Source organism: Dunckerocampus dactyliophorus, chromosome 1, assembly GCF_027744805.1.
Source record: "Dunckerocampus dactyliophorus isolate RoL2022-P2 chromosome 1, RoL_Ddac_1.1, whole genome shotgun sequence".
Classification (NCBI taxonomy): domain Eukaryota; kingdom Metazoa; phylum Chordata; class Actinopteri; order Syngnathiformes; family Syngnathidae; genus Dunckerocampus; species Dunckerocampus dactyliophorus.
The window spans coordinates 448,323-467,330 of record NC_072819.1 but is presented as its reverse complement, the minus strand read 5'-3'; the positions used below and the strand labels follow the sequence as shown (position 1 = coordinate 467,330).

General features: G+C 19.8%; 1 protein-coding gene across 1 annotated transcript in view; it reads left to right on the top strand.

Annotated features, from left to right (window-relative positions):
• Positions 1–17,827, top strand: part of LOC129188119 (uncharacterized) — a 54,697-nt gene extending 36,870 nt beyond the window's left edge. Inside the window, exons 2-7 of the mRNA XM_054788197.1 lie at positions 15,499–15,624; positions 15,772–15,987; positions 16,138–16,266; positions 16,454–16,651; positions 17,071–17,211; positions 17,403–17,827. Of these exons, the coding sequence (XP_054644172.1) occupies positions 15,499–15,624; positions 15,772–15,987; positions 16,138–16,266; positions 16,454–16,651; positions 17,071–17,211; positions 17,403–17,698 (1,106 nt within the window). The 3' untranslated portion in view covers positions 17,699–17,827. The remainder of the gene's footprint in view (positions 1–15,498; positions 15,625–15,771; positions 15,988–16,137; positions 16,267–16,453; positions 16,652–17,070; positions 17,212–17,402) is intronic.
• Positions 17,828–19,008: the final 1,181 nt, after the last annotated feature.

Sequence of the window (19,008 nt, the reverse complement as noted above, 5' to 3'; positions counted from 1 at the left end):
AACATGTTATATTATTATTATTATTATATAACAACATAAACATGTTATATTATTATTAACTACATAACAACATAAACATGTTATATTATTATTATTATTAACTATATAACAACATAAACATGTTATACTATTATTATTAACTATATAACAACATAAACATGTTATATTATTATTATTATTATGAACTATATAACAACATAAACATGTTATATTATTATTATTATGAACTATATAACAACATAAACATGTTATATTATTATTATTATTAACTATATAACAACATAAACATGCTATATTATTATTATTATTAACTATATAACAACATAAACATGCTATATTATTATTATTATTATATAACAACATAAACATGTTATATTATTATTATTATTATTAACTATATAACAACATAAACATGTTATATTATTATTATTATTATTAACTATATAACAACATAAACATGTTATATTATGATTATTATTAACTATATAACAACATAAACATGCTATATTATTATTATTATTAACTATATAACAACATAAACATGCTATATTATTATTATTATTAACTATATAACAACATAAACATGTTATGTTATTATTATTATTATGAACTATATAACAACATAAACATGTTATATTATTATTATTATGAACTATATAACAACATAAACATGTTATACTATTATTATTATTATTATTAACTATATAACATAAACATGTTATATTATTATTATGAACTATATAACAACATAAACATGTTATACTATTATTATTATTATTATTAACTATATAACATAAACATGTTATATTATTATTATTATTATGAACTATATAACAACATAAACATGTTATATTATTATTATTATGAACTATATAACAACATAAACATGCTATATTATTATTATTATTAACTATATAACAACATAAACATGCTATATTATTATTATTATTATATAACAACATAAACATGTTATATTATTATTATTATTATTATTAACTATATAACAACATAAACATGCTATATTATTATTATTATTAACTATATAACAACATAAACATGTTATATTATGATTATTATTAACTATATAACAACATAAACATGTTATGTTATTATTATTATTATGAACTATATAACAACATAAACATGTTATATTATTATTATTATTAACTATATAACAACATAAACATGCTATATTATTATTATTATTAACTATATAACAACATAAACATGCTATATTATTATTATTATGAACTATATAACAACATAAACATGTTATATTATTATTAACTATATAACAACATAAACATGTTATGTTATTATTATTATTATGAACTATATAACAACATAAACATGTTATATTATTATTATTATTAACTATATAACAACATAAACATGCTATATTATTATTATTATTATATAACAACATAAACATGTTATATTATTATTATTATTATTAACTATATAACAACATAAACATGTTATATTATTATTATTATTATGAACTATAATTATTAACTATATAACAACATAAACATGTTATATTATTATTATTATTATGAACTATATAACAACATAAACATGCTATATTATTATTATTATTAACTATATAACAACATAAACATGTTATATTATGATTATTATTAACTATATAACAACATAAACATGTTATGTTATTATTATTATTATGAACTATATAACAACATAAACATGTTATATTATTATTATTATGAACTATATAACAACATAAACATGTTATACTATTATTATTATTATTATTAACTATATAACATAAACATGTTATATTATTATTATGAACTATATAACAACATAAACATGTTATACTATTATTATTATTATTATTAACTATATAACATAAACATGTTATATTATTATTATTAACTATATAACAACATAAACATGCTATATTATTATTATTATTAACTATATAACAACATAAACATGTTATATTATTATTATTATTAACTATATAACAACATAAACATGCTATATTATTATTATTATTAACTATATAACAACATAAACATGTTATATTATTATTATTATTAACTATATAACAACATAAACATGCTATATTATTATTATTATTAACTATATAACAACATAAACATGCTATATTATTATTATTATTAACTATATAACAACATAAACATGCTATATTATTATTATTATGAACTATATAACAACATAAACATGTTATATTATTATTATTATGAACTATATAACAACATAAACATGCTATATTATTATTATTATTAACTATATAACAACATAAACATGTTATATTATTATTATTATTAACTATATAACAACATAAACATGTTATATTATTATTATTATTATATAACAACATAAACATGTTATATTATTATTAACTACATAACAACATAAACATGTTATATTATTATTATTATTAACTATATAACAACATAAACATGTTATACTATTATTATTAACTATATAACAACATAAACATGTTATATTATTATTATTATTATGAACTATATAACAACATAAACATGTTATATTATTATTATTATGAACTATATAACAACATAAACATGTGATATTATTATTATTATTAACTATATAACAACATAAACATGCTATATTATTATTATTATTAACTATATAACAACATAAACATGCTATATTATTATTATTATTAACTATATAACAACATAAACATGCTATATTATTATTATTATTATATAACAACATAAACATGTTATATTATTATTATTATTATTAACTATATAACAACATAAACATGTTATATTATTATTATTATTATTAACTATATAACAACATAAACAGGTTATATTATGATTATTATTAACTATATAACAACATAAACATGCTATATTATTATTATTATTAACTATATAACAACATAAACATGCTATATTATTATTATTATTAACTATATAACAACATAAACATGTTATGTTATTATTATTATTATGAACTATATAACAACATAAACATGTTATATTATTATTATTATGAACTATATAACAACATAAACATGTTATACTATTATTATTATTATTATTAACTATATAACATAAACATGTTATATTATTATTATGAACTATATAACAACATAAACGTTATATTATTATTATTATTATGAACTATATAACAACATAAACATGTTATATTATTATTATTATGAACTATATAACAACATAAACATGCTATATTATTATTATTATTAACTATATAACAACATAAACATGCTATATTATTATTATTATTAACTATATAACAACATAAACATGCTATATTATTATTATTATTATATAACAACATAAACATGTTATATTATTATTATTATTAACTATATAACAACATAAACATGCTATATTATTATTATTATTAACTATATAACAACATAAACATGTTATATTATGATTATTATTAACTATATAACAACATAAACATGTTATGTTATTATTATTATTATGAACTATATAACAACATAAACATGTTATATTATTATTATTATTAACTATATAACAACATAAACATGCTATATTATTATTATTATTAACTATATAACAACATAAACATGCTATATTATTATTATTATGAACTATATAACAACATAAACATGTTATATTATTATTAACTATATAACAACATAAACATGTTATGTTATTATTATTATTATGAACTATATAACAACATAAACATGTTATATTATTATTATTATTAACTATATAACAACATAAACATGCTATATTATTATTATTATTATATAACAACATAAACATGTTATATTATTATTATTATTATTAACTATATAACAACATAAACATGTTATATTATTATTATTATTATGAACTATATAACAACATAAACATGCTATATTATTATTATTTTTAACTATATAACAACATAAACATGTTATATTATGATTATTATTAACTATATAACAACATAAACATGTTATGTTATTATTATTATTATGAACTATATAACAACATAAACATGTTATATTATTATTATTATGAACTATATAACAACATAAACATGTTATACTATTATTATTATTATTATTAACTATATAACATAAACATGTTATATTATTATTATGAACTATATAACAACATAAACATGTTATACTATTATTATTATTATTATTATTATTAACTATATAACATAAACATGTTATATTATTATTATTAACTATATAACAACATAAACATGCTATATTATTATTATTATTAACTATATAACAACATAAACATGCTATATTATTATTATTATTATATAACAACATAAACATGTTATATTATTATTATTATGAACTATATAACAACATAAACATGTTATATTATTATTATTATGAACTATATAACAACATAAACATGCTATATTATTATTATTATTAACTATATAACATAAACATGTTATATTATTATTATTATTAAAAACATGTTATATTATTATTATTATTAACTATATAACAACATAAACATGTTATACTATTATTATTATTAACTATATAACAACATAAACATGCTATATTATTATTATTATTATTATATAACAACATAAACATGTTATATTATTATTATTATTATGAACTATATAACAACATAAACATGTTATATTATTATTATTATGAACTATATAACAACATAAACATGTTATATTATTATTATTATTAACTATATAACAACATAAACATGCTATATTATTATTATTATTAACTATATAACAACATAAACATGCTATATTATTATTATTATTAACTATATAACAACATAAACATGTTATGTTATTATTATTATTATTAACTATATAACAACATAAACATGTTATATTATTATTAACTACATAACAACATAAACATGTTATATTATTATTATTATTAACTATATAACAACATAAACATGTTATACTATTATTATTATTAACTATATAACAACATAAACATGCTATATTATTATTATTATTATTATATAACAACATAAACATGTTATATTATTATTATTATTATGAACTATATAACAACATAAACATGTTATATTATTATTATTATGAACTATATAACAACATAAACATGTTATATTATTATTATTATTAACTATATAACAACATAAACATGCTATATTATTATTATTATTATATAACAACATAAACATGTTATATTATTATTATTATTATTAACTATATAACAACATAAACATGTTATATTATTATTATTATTATGAACTATATAACAACATAAACATGCTATATTATTATTATTATTAACTATATAACAACATAAACATGTTATATTATGATTATTATTAACTATATAACAACATAAACATGTTATGTTATTATTATTATTATGAACTATATAACAACATAAACATGTTATATTATTATTATTATGAACTATATAACAACATAAACATGTTATACTATTATTATTATTATTATTAACTATATAACATAAACATGTTATATTATTATTATGAACTATATAACAACATAAACATGTTATACTATTATTATTATTATTGTTAACTATATAACATAAACATGTTATATTATTATTATTAACTATGTAACAACATAAACATGCTATATTATTATTATTATTAACTATATAACAACATAAACATGTTATATTATTATTATTATTATTAACTATATAACAACATAAACATGTTATGTTATTATTATTATTATGAACTATATAACAACATAAACATGTTATATTATTATTATTATTAACTATATAACAACATAAACATGCTATATTATTATTATTATGAACTATATAACAACATAAACATGTTATACTATTATTATTATTATTATTAACTATATAACATAAACATGTTATATTATTATTATGAACTATATAACAACATAAACATGTTATACTATTATTATTATTATTATTAACTATATAACATAAACATGTTATATTATTATTATTAACTATATAACAACATAAACATGCTATATTATTATTATTATTATTAACTATATAACAACATAAACATGTTATATTATTATTATTATTAACTATATAACAACATAAACATGCTATATTATTATTATTATGAACTATATAACAACATAAACATGTTATATTATTATTATTATTAACTATACAACAACATAAACATGTTATATTATTATTATTATTATATAACAACATAAACATGTTATATTATTATTAACTACATAACAACATAAACATGTTATATTATTATTATTATTAACTATATAACAACATAAACATGTTATACTATTATTATTAACTATATAACAACATAAACATGTTATATTATTATTATTATTATGAACTATATAACAACATAAACATGTTATATTATTATTATTATGAACTATATAACAACATAAACATGTTATATTATTATTATTATTAACTATATAACAACATAAACATGCTATATTATTATTATTATTAACTATATAACAACATAAACATGCTATATTATTATTATTATTATATAACAACATAAACATGTTATATTATTATTATTATTATTAACTATATAACAACATAAACATGTTATATTATTATTATTATTATTAACTATATAACAACATAAACATGTTATATTATGATTATTATTAACTATATAACAACATAAACATGCTATATTATTATTATTATTAACTATATAACAACATAAACATGCTATATTATTATTATTATTAACTATATAACAACATAAACATGTTATGTTATTATTATTATTATGAACTATATAACAACATAAACATGTTATATTATTATTATTATGAACTATATAACAACATAAACATGTTATACTATTATTATTATTATTATTAACTATATAACATAAACATGTTATATTATTATGAACTATATAACAACATAAACATGTTATACTATTATTATTATTATTATTAACTATATAACATAAACATGTTATATTATTATTATTATTATGAACTATATAACAACATAAACATGTTATATTATTATTATTATGAACTATATAACAACATAAACATGCTATATTATTATTATTATTAACTATATAACAACATAAACATGCTATATTATTATTATTATTATATAACAACATAAACATGTTATATTATTATTATTATTATTATTAACTATATAACAACATAAACATGCTATATTATTATTATTATTAACTATATAACAACATAAACATGTTATATTATGATTATTATTAACTATATAACAACATAAACATGTTATGTTATTATTATTATTATGAACTATATAACAACATAAACATGTTATATTATTATTATTATTAACTATATAACAACATAAACATGCTATATTATTATTATTATTAACTATATAACAACATAAACATGCTATATTATTATTATTATGAACTATATAACAACATAAACATGTTATATTATTATTAACTATATAACAACATAAACATGTTATGTTATTATTATTATTATGAACTATATAACAACATAAACATGTTATATTATTATTATTATTAACTATATAACAACATAAACATGCTATATTATTATTATTATTATATAACAACATAAACATGTTATATTATTATTATTATTATTAACTATATAACAACATAAACATGTTATATTATTATTATTATTATGAACTATAATTATTAACTATATAACAACATAAACATGTTATATTATTATTATTATTATGAACTATATAACAACATAAACATGCTATATTATTATTATTATTAACTATATAACAACATAAACATGTTATATTATGATTATTATTAACTATATAACAACATAAACATGTTATGTTATTATTATTATTATGAACTATATAACAACATAAACATGTTATATTATTATTATTATGAACTATATAACAACATAAACATGTTATACTATTATTATTATTATTATTAACTATATAACATAAACATGTTATATTATTATTATGAACTATATAACAACATAAACATGTTATACTATTATTATTATTATTATTAACTATATAACATAAACATGTTATATTATTATTATTAACTATATAACAACATAAACATGCTATATTATTATTATTATTAACTATATAACAACATAAACATGTTATATTATTATTATTATTAACTATATAACAACATAAACATGCTATATTATTATTATTATTAACTATATAACAACATAAACATGTTATATTATTATTATTATTAACTATATAACAACATAAACATGCTATATTATTATTATTATTAACTATATAACAACATAAACATGCTATATTATTATTATTATTAACTATATAACAACATAAACATGCTATATTATTATTATTATGAACTATATAACAACATAAACATGTTATATTATTATTATTATGAACTATATAACAACATAAACATGCTATATTATTATTATTATTAACTATATAACAACATAAACATGTTATATTATTATTATTATTAACTATATAACAACATAAACATGTTATATTATTATTATTATTATATAACAACATAAACATGTTATATTATTATTAACTACATAACAACATAAACATGTTATATTATTATTATTATTAACTATATAACAACATAAACATGTTATACTATTATTATTAACTATATAACAACATAAACATGTTATATTATTATTATTATTATGAACTATATAACAACATAAACATGTTATATTATTATTATTATGAACTATATAACAAGATAAACATGTGATATTATTATTATTATTAACTATATAACAACATAAACATGCTATATTATTATTATTATTAACTATATAACAACATAAACATGCTATATTATTATTATTATTAACTATATAACAACATAAACATGCTATATTATTATTATTATTATATAACAACATAAACATGTTATATTATTATTATTATTATTAACTATATAACAACATAAACATGTTATATTATTATTATTATTATTAACTATATAACAACATAAACAGGTTATATTATGATTATTATTAACTATATAACAACATAAACATGCTATATTATTATTATTATTAACTATATAACAACATAAACATGCTATATTATTATTATTATTAACTATATAACAACATAAACATGTTATGTTATTATTATTATTATGAACTATATAACAACATAAACATGTTATATTATTATTATTATGAACTATATAACAACATAAACATGTTATACTATTATTATTATTATTATTAACTATATAACATAAACATGTTATATTATTATTATGAACTATATAACAACATAAACATGTTATATTATTATTATTATTATGAACTATATAACAACATAAACATGTTATATTATTATTATTATGAACTATATAACAACATAAACATGCTATATTATTATTATTATTAACTATATAACAACATAAACATGCTATATTATTATTATTATTAACTATATAACAACATAAACATGCTATATTATTATTATTATTATATAACAACATAAACATGTTATATTATTATTATTATTAACTATATAACAACATAAACATGCTATATTATTATTATTATTAACTATATAACAACATAAACATGTTATATTATGATTATTATTAACTATATAACAACATAAACATGTTATGTTATTATTATTATTATGAACTATATAACAACATAAACATGTTATATTATTATTATTATTAACTATATAACAACATAAACATGCTATATTATTATTATTATTAACTATATAACAACATAAACATGCTATATTATTATTATTATGAACTATATAACAACATAAACATGTTATATTATTATTAACTATATAACAACATAAACATGTTATGTTATTATTATTATTATGAACTATATAACAACATAAACATGTTATATTATTATTATTATTAACTATATAACAACATAAACATGCTATATTATTATTATTATTATATAACAACATAAACATGTTATATTATTATTATTATTATTAACTATATAACAACATAAACATGTTATATTATTATTATTATTATGAACTATATAACAACATAAACATGCTATATTATTATTATTTTTAACTATATAACAACATAAACATGTTATATTATGATTATTATTAACTATATAACAACATAAACATGTTATGTTATTATTATTATTATGAACTATATAACAACATAAACATGTTATATTATTATTATTATGAACTATATAACAACATAAACATGTTATACTATTATTATTATTATTATTATTATTAACTATATAACATAAACATGTTATATTATTATTATTAACTATATAACAACATAAACATGCTATATTATTATTATTATTAACTATATAACAACATAAACATGCTATATTATTATTATTATTATATAACAACATAAACATGTTATATTATTATTATTATGAACTATATAACAACATAAACATGTTATATTATTATTATTATGAACTATATAACAACATAAACATGCTATATTATTATTATTATTAACTATATAACATAAACATGTTATATTATTATTATTATTAAAAACATGTTATATTATTATTATTATTAACTATATAACAACATAAACATGTTATACTATTATTATTATTAACTATATAACAACATAAACATGCTATATTATTATTATTATTATTATATAACAACATAAACATGTTATATTATTATTATTATTATGAACTATATAACAACATAAACATGTTATATTATTATTATTATGAACTATATAACAACATAAACATGTTATATTATTATTATTATTAACTATATAACAACATAAACATGCTATATTATTATTATTATTAACTATATAACAACATAAACATGCTATATTATTATTATTATTAACTATATAACAACATAAACATGCTATATTATTATTATTATTAACTACATAACAACATAAACATGTTATATTATTATTATTATTAACTATATAACAACATAAACATGTTATACTATTATTATTATTAACTATATAACAACATAAACATGCTATATTATTATTATTATTATTATATAACAACATAAACATGTTATATTATTATTATTATTATGAACTATATAACAACATAAACATGTTATATTATTATTATTATGAACTATATAACAACATAAACATGTTATACTATTATTATTATTATTATTAACTATATAACATAAACATGTTATATTATTATTATGAACTATATAACAACATAAACATGTTATACTATTATTATTATTATTATTAACTATATAACATAAACATGTTATATTATTATTATTATTATGAACTATATAACAACATAAACATGTTATATTATTATTATTATGAACTATATAACAACATAAACATGCTATATTATTATTATTATTAACTATATAACAACATAAACATGCTATATTATTATTATTATTATATAACAACATAAACATGTTATATTATTATTATTATTATTAACTATATAACAACATAAACATGCTATATTATTATTATTATTAACTATATAACAACATAAACATGTTATATTATGATTATTATTAACTATATAACAACATAAACATGCTATATTATTATTATTATTAACTATATAACAACATAAACATGCTATATTATTATTATTATTAACTATATAACAACATAAACATGTTATATTATTATTAACTATATAACAACATAAACATGTTATGTTATTATTATTATTATGAACTATATAACAACATAAACATGTTATATTATTATTATTATTAACTATATAACAACATAAACATGCTATATTATTATTATTATTATATAACAACATAAACATGTTATATTATTATTATTATTATTAACTATATAACAACATAAACATGTTATATTATTATTATTATTATGAACTATATAACAACATAAACATGCTATATTATTATTATTATTAACTATATAACAACATAAACATGTTATACTATTATTATTATTATTATTAACTATATAACATAAACATGTTATATTATTATGAACTATATAACAACATAAACATGTTATACTATTATTATTATTATTATTAACTATATAACATAAACATGTTATATTATTATTATTATTATGAACTATATAACAACATAAACATGCTATATTATTATTATTATTATATAACAACATAAACATGTTATATTATTATTATTATTATGAACTATATAACAACATAAACATGCTATATTATTATTATTATTAACTATATAACAACATAAACATGTTATATTATGATTATTATTATGAACTATATAACAACATAAACATGTTATATTATGATTATTATTATGAACTATATAACAACATAAACATGTTATATTATTATTATTATTAACTATATAACAACATAAACATGCTATATTATTATTATTATTATATAACAACATAAACATGTTATATTATTATTATTATTATGAACTATATAACAACATAAACATGCTATATTATTATTATTATTAACTATATAACAACATAAACATGTTATATTATGATTATTATTAACTATATAACAACATAAACATGTTATGTTATTATTATTATTATGAACTATATAACAACATAAACATGTTATATTATTATTATTATGAACTATATAACAACATAAACATGTTATACTATTATTATTATTATTATTAACTATATAACATAAACATGTTATATTATTATTATGAACTATATAACAACATAAACATGTTATACTATTATTATTATTATTATTAACTATATAACATAAACATGTTATATTATTATTATTAACTATATAACAACATAAACATGCTATATTATTATTATTATTAACTATATAACAACATAAACATGTTATATTATTATTATGAACTATATAACAACATAAACATGTTATACTATTATTATTATTATTATTAACTATATAACATAAACATGTTATATTATTATTATTAACTATATAACAACATAAACATGCTATATTATTATTATTATTAACTATATAACATAAACATGTTATATTATTATTATGAACTATATAACAACATAAACATGTTATACTATTATTATTATTATTATTAACTATATAACATAAACATGTTATATTATTATTATGAACTATATAACAACATAAACATGCTATATTATTATTATTATTATTAACTATATAACAACATAAACATGTTATATTATTATTATTATTAACTATATAACAACATAAACATGCTATATTATTATTATTATGAACTATATAACAACATAAACATGTTATATTATTATTATTATTAACTATATAACAACATAAACATGCTATATTATTATTATTATTAACTATATAACAACATAAACATGTTATATTATTATTATTATTAACTATATAACAACATAAACATGTTATATTATTATTATTATTAACTATATAACAACATAAACATGTTATATTATTATTATTATGAACTATATAACAACATAAACATGTTATATTATTATTATTATTATATAACAACATAAACATGTTATATTATTATTAACTACATAACAACATAAACATGTTCAATTATTATTATTATTAACTATATAACAACATAAACATGTTATACTATTATTATTAACTATATAACAACATAAACATGTTATATTATTATTATTATTATTATGAACTATATAACAACATAAACATGTTATATTATTATTATTATGAACTATATAACAACATAAACATGTTATATTATTATTATTATTAACTATATAACAACATAAACATGCTATATTATTATTATTAACTATATAACAACATAAACATGCTATATTATTATTATTATTATATAACAACATAAACATGTTATATTATTATTATTATTATTAACTATATAACAACATAAACATGTTATATTATTATTATTATTATTAACTATATAACAACATAAACATGTTATATTATGATTATTATTAACTATATAACAACATAAACATGCTATATTATTATTATTATTAACTATATAACAACATAAACATGCTATATTATTATTATTATTAACTATATAACAACATAAACATGTTATGTTATTATTATTATTATGAACTATATAACAACATAAACATGTTATATTATTATTATTATGAACTATATAACAACATAAACATGTTATACTATTATTATTATTATTATTAACTATATAACATAAACATGTTATATTATTATTATTATTATGAACTATATAACAACATAAACATGTTATATTATTATTATTATGAACTATATAACAACATAAACATGCTATATTATTATTATTATTAACTATATAACAACATAAACATGCTATATTATTATTATTATTATATAACAACATAAACATGTTATATTATTATTATTATTATTAACTATATAACAACATAAACATGCTATATTATTATTATTATTAACTATATAACAACATAAACATGTTATATTATGATTATTATTAACTATATAACAACATAAACATGTTATGTTATTATTATTATTATGAACTATATAACAACATAAACATGTTATATTATTATTATTATGAACTATATAACAACATAAACATGCTATATTATTATTATTATTAACTATATAACAACATAAACATGCTATATTATTATTATTATGAACTATATAACAACATAAACATGTTATATTATTATTAACTATATAACAACATAAACATGTTATGTTATTATTATTATTATGAACTATATAACAACATAAACATGTTATATTATTATTATTATTAACTATATAACAACATAAACATGCTATATTATTATTATTATTATATAACAACATAAACATGTTATATTATTATTATTATTATGAACTATATAACAACATAAACATGTTATATTATTATTATTATTATGAACTATATAACAACATAAACATGCTATATTATTATTATTATTAACTATATAACAACATAAACATGTTATATTATGATTATTATTAACTATATAACAACATAAACATGTTATGTTATTATTATTATTATGAACTATATAACAACATAAACATGTTATATTATTATTATTATGAACTATATAACAACATAAACATGTTATACTATTATTATTATTATTATTAACTATATAACATAAACATGTTATATTATTATTATGAACTATATAACAACATAAACATGTTATACTATTATTATTATTATTATTAACTATATAACATAAACATGTTATATTATTATTATTAACTATATAACAACATAAACATGCTATATTATTATTATTATTAACTATATAACAACATAAACATGTTATATTATTATTATTATTATATAACAACATAAACATGTTATATTATTATTATTATTATGAACTATATAACAACATAAACATGCTATATTATTATTATTATTAACTATATAACATAAACATGTTATATTATTATTATTATTATTAACTATATAACAACATAAACATGCTATATTATTATTATGAAGTATATAACAACATAAACATGCTATATTATTAATAATAATGTGTTCATCCTGTCTTTTAGGCTCAGCTCTTCAGTGCCATTCATGTAATCTTGATGGAACCAAACCTGACAGCTGGGACTGGGTTAATACATGTAAACTCACCCAATGTAAAGCAGGAGATCAGTGCTTCGTCACCAAAGTGAAAGGTAAGCAAGCTGAAAGGTGTTGCAGGTGTCAGCCATGATCTACATAGAATACAACACCTAGAGCACATACACTACATATCATACATACATCATAGACTTTGTGAACACGACCACCACTCACCCCGTGTCCTTGTCTGACCTCTACAGATGCAGGCCAGGTCTCCTACCAGGTGGGCTGCAAGGCTGCTTGTAAAGCTGATGATAACACTAAGTGCTGTAACAACGCTGATAAATGCAACAACTGGCTGGACGTGTCTGCTGCACCAGCATGGAAGAATCTGGAGGCCATCAAGGCAGCTTGCGACTTCAGCAACAGCCAGAACAACCTGAAAGGCTGCGTGAAAGCCATCTCCTCCACCAAGAGTAAGACCAGTGGTGTGGGGGGGCCGTCTGCAAGGTTTCAACTTCTAACTGCTGACTAGAACATGACTTGGACCTGTTATGTCATGGCTTGTTGACACCACTCATGTGTTCATGCTCACCTCATGTGTTCATCCTGCCTTTTATTCTCAGCTCTCAGCTGCTATCAATGTAACCTTGGAGACAGCTATCTCACCGACTGGAGTAATACATGCACCTCCACCCTCGCCCAATGTCCAAATGCAGGAGATCAGTGCTTCATCACCCAAGAGAAAGATCAGAGTAAGCAAGCTGAAAGGTGTTGCAGGTGTCAGCCATGATCTACATAGAATACAACACCTAGAGCATATACACTACATATCATACATACATCATAGACGTACAGCACATAGACATGATCACATCACCTTCCTCATTCATGTCTTTGTGAACACCACTCACCCCGTGTCCTTGTATGACCTCTATACAGGTACAAGCAAGGTCTCCTATAAGATGGGCTGCAAGGCCACGTCTGACTGTGACAGTAATAATGCTAACACTAAGTGCTGTGACTCTGATGGATGCAACAACTGGCTGGACGTGACTGCTGCAAACCAACACTCTACTGTCAAGGCAGCATGCGACCAGACTCTCACAAACTGCGTGGCTGCCGTCATCAAGGCCAAGAGTAAGAGCAGACCAGTGGTGGGGGGGCTGCGTGGGGGTCTTTGAAAAGGCCTAAGAAGGCAAGCAAACAATAAGAATGCAATGTAAGCATCAGTGATGAAGATGAAGATGAACACAGTCTGATGACACCTTCATCTGAGCAGCTTCAAGGTCAAATGTTGACCTTTAAAAGCTGACATGGAGTTGTGCTTTTAGGGAAAAGTGCTAAGTTGATGTGATGACATCATTTCATTCAGGCAATAGAAAGGTCTTAAAAGTGGTCCTATTGTAGCATGCTAGGCTAACAGCTCCTCAATGCAGACTGCTGCTGCTTTCTATGTGCTGACTCGAACATGACTTGGACCTGTTATGTCATGGCTTGTTGACACCACCCATGTGTTCATGCTCACCTCATGTGTTCATCCTGCCTTTTATTCTCAGCTCCCAGCTGCTATTCATGCTCTCCTGACATTGGAGCGGACTACTTCAGCAACAACTGGAATTGGGCTGATACATGCAAACTCACCCCCAACCCCACCCCATGTACAGCAGGAGATCAGTGCTCCGTCACTAAAGTGTCAGGTAAGCAAGCTGAAAGGTGTTGCAGGTGTCAGCCATGATCTACATAGAATACAACACCTAGAGCATATACACTACATGTCATACATACATCATAGACGTACAGCACATAGACATGATCACATCACCTTCCTCATTCATGTCTTTGTGAACACGACCACCACTCACCCCGTGTCCTTGTATGACCTCTACAGGTGCAGTCACCTACCAGGTGGGCTGCAAGGGTGATTGTGAAGAAGATGCTGACACTAAGTGCTGTGATGCTGATGGATGCAACAACTGGCTGGACGAGGCTGCTGCTGCATGGAAGAAGGTGGAGGACATCAAGGCAGCTTGCAACTCCACCATCAAGGACCTGACAGTCTGCCTGAACGCCATCGACCCAAACTGGAAGGCCAACGTCACCAGTGGTGGGGGGGGGCTGGCTGGTGCTTTGGGCCTGCCTTGGGTCTTGGCCATCAGCGTGATTGTGTTGGTGGTGCTGGGCTAACCCCCCATGCAGCCCCCCCTTCCCCCCCAGCCATCAGCGTGATTGTGTTGGTGGTACTGGGCTAACCCCCCATGCAGCCCCCCCTTCCCCCCCAGCCATCAGCGTGATTGTGTTGGTGGTGCTGGGCTAACCCCCCATGCAGCCCCCCCTTCCCCCCCAGCCATCAGCGTGATTGTGTTGGTGGTGCTGGGCTAACCCCCCATGCAGCCCCCCCTTCCCCCCCAGCCATCAGCGTGATTGTGTTGGTGGTACTGGGCTAACCCCCCCCCCCCCCTTTTCCCTCGTTCACATGAAAAGGCTAAAAAAAGAAAAGAAATAATCCAACAAAGCAACTTTCCATCAACCTGACCTGATGTGATGTTTGCACCCCCCCACATGACCAGCCCCTCCCTTGCTGTTACACTCGGGGGTGTCGCATGTGCGGCCCCGGGGCCCATGAAGGTCTTAATATGAGCAAAGTGTCATTCATTGTCATCAAACTGGGGGGGGGCACAAGAAATTGTTAGACGGGAAGAAAATGTCAGAAGAAAGTTGAAGTGGTTGGAAAATAAAAATAAAACCAATAAAAAGCTGTGATGTGCAAATGAACGAGTTGTTAAACGTCATGAATGCATGATTGTACAATGAATGCATGATTGTACAGTGAATGCATGATTGTACAATGAATGCATGGTTGTACAATGAATGCATGATTGTACAATGAATGCATGATTGTACAATGAATGCATGGTTGTACAATGAATGCATGGTTGTACAATGAATGCATGGTTGTACAGTGAATGCATGGTTGTACAGTGAATGCATGGTTGTACAATGAATGCATGGTTGTACAATGAATGCATGGTTGTACAATGAATGCATGATTGTACAATGAATGCATGATTGTACAGTGAATGCATGATTGTACAATGAATGCATGGTTGTACAATGAATGCATGGTTGTACAATGAATGCATGGTTGTACAATGAATGCATGGTTGTACAATGAATGCATGGTTGTACAGTGAATGCATGATTGTACAATGAATGCATGGTTGTACAATGAATGCATGATTGTACAATGAATGCATGATTGTACAATGAATGAAACCACAAGTATCAACATGAGAAGGAAATGAACAAGATGACTTTAATGACTGGAAAACATCATTTTCATCAATAAACTCACATTGCAGCACATTTGATGGAGTGGAGCCTTTTTCTCTTTAGCCTAAATGAAGCATGCTAACGCTACATCCCATCTTTCCAGCATCCGTGACATGCTAACGCTACATCCCATCTTTCCAGCATCGGTGACATGCTAACGCTAC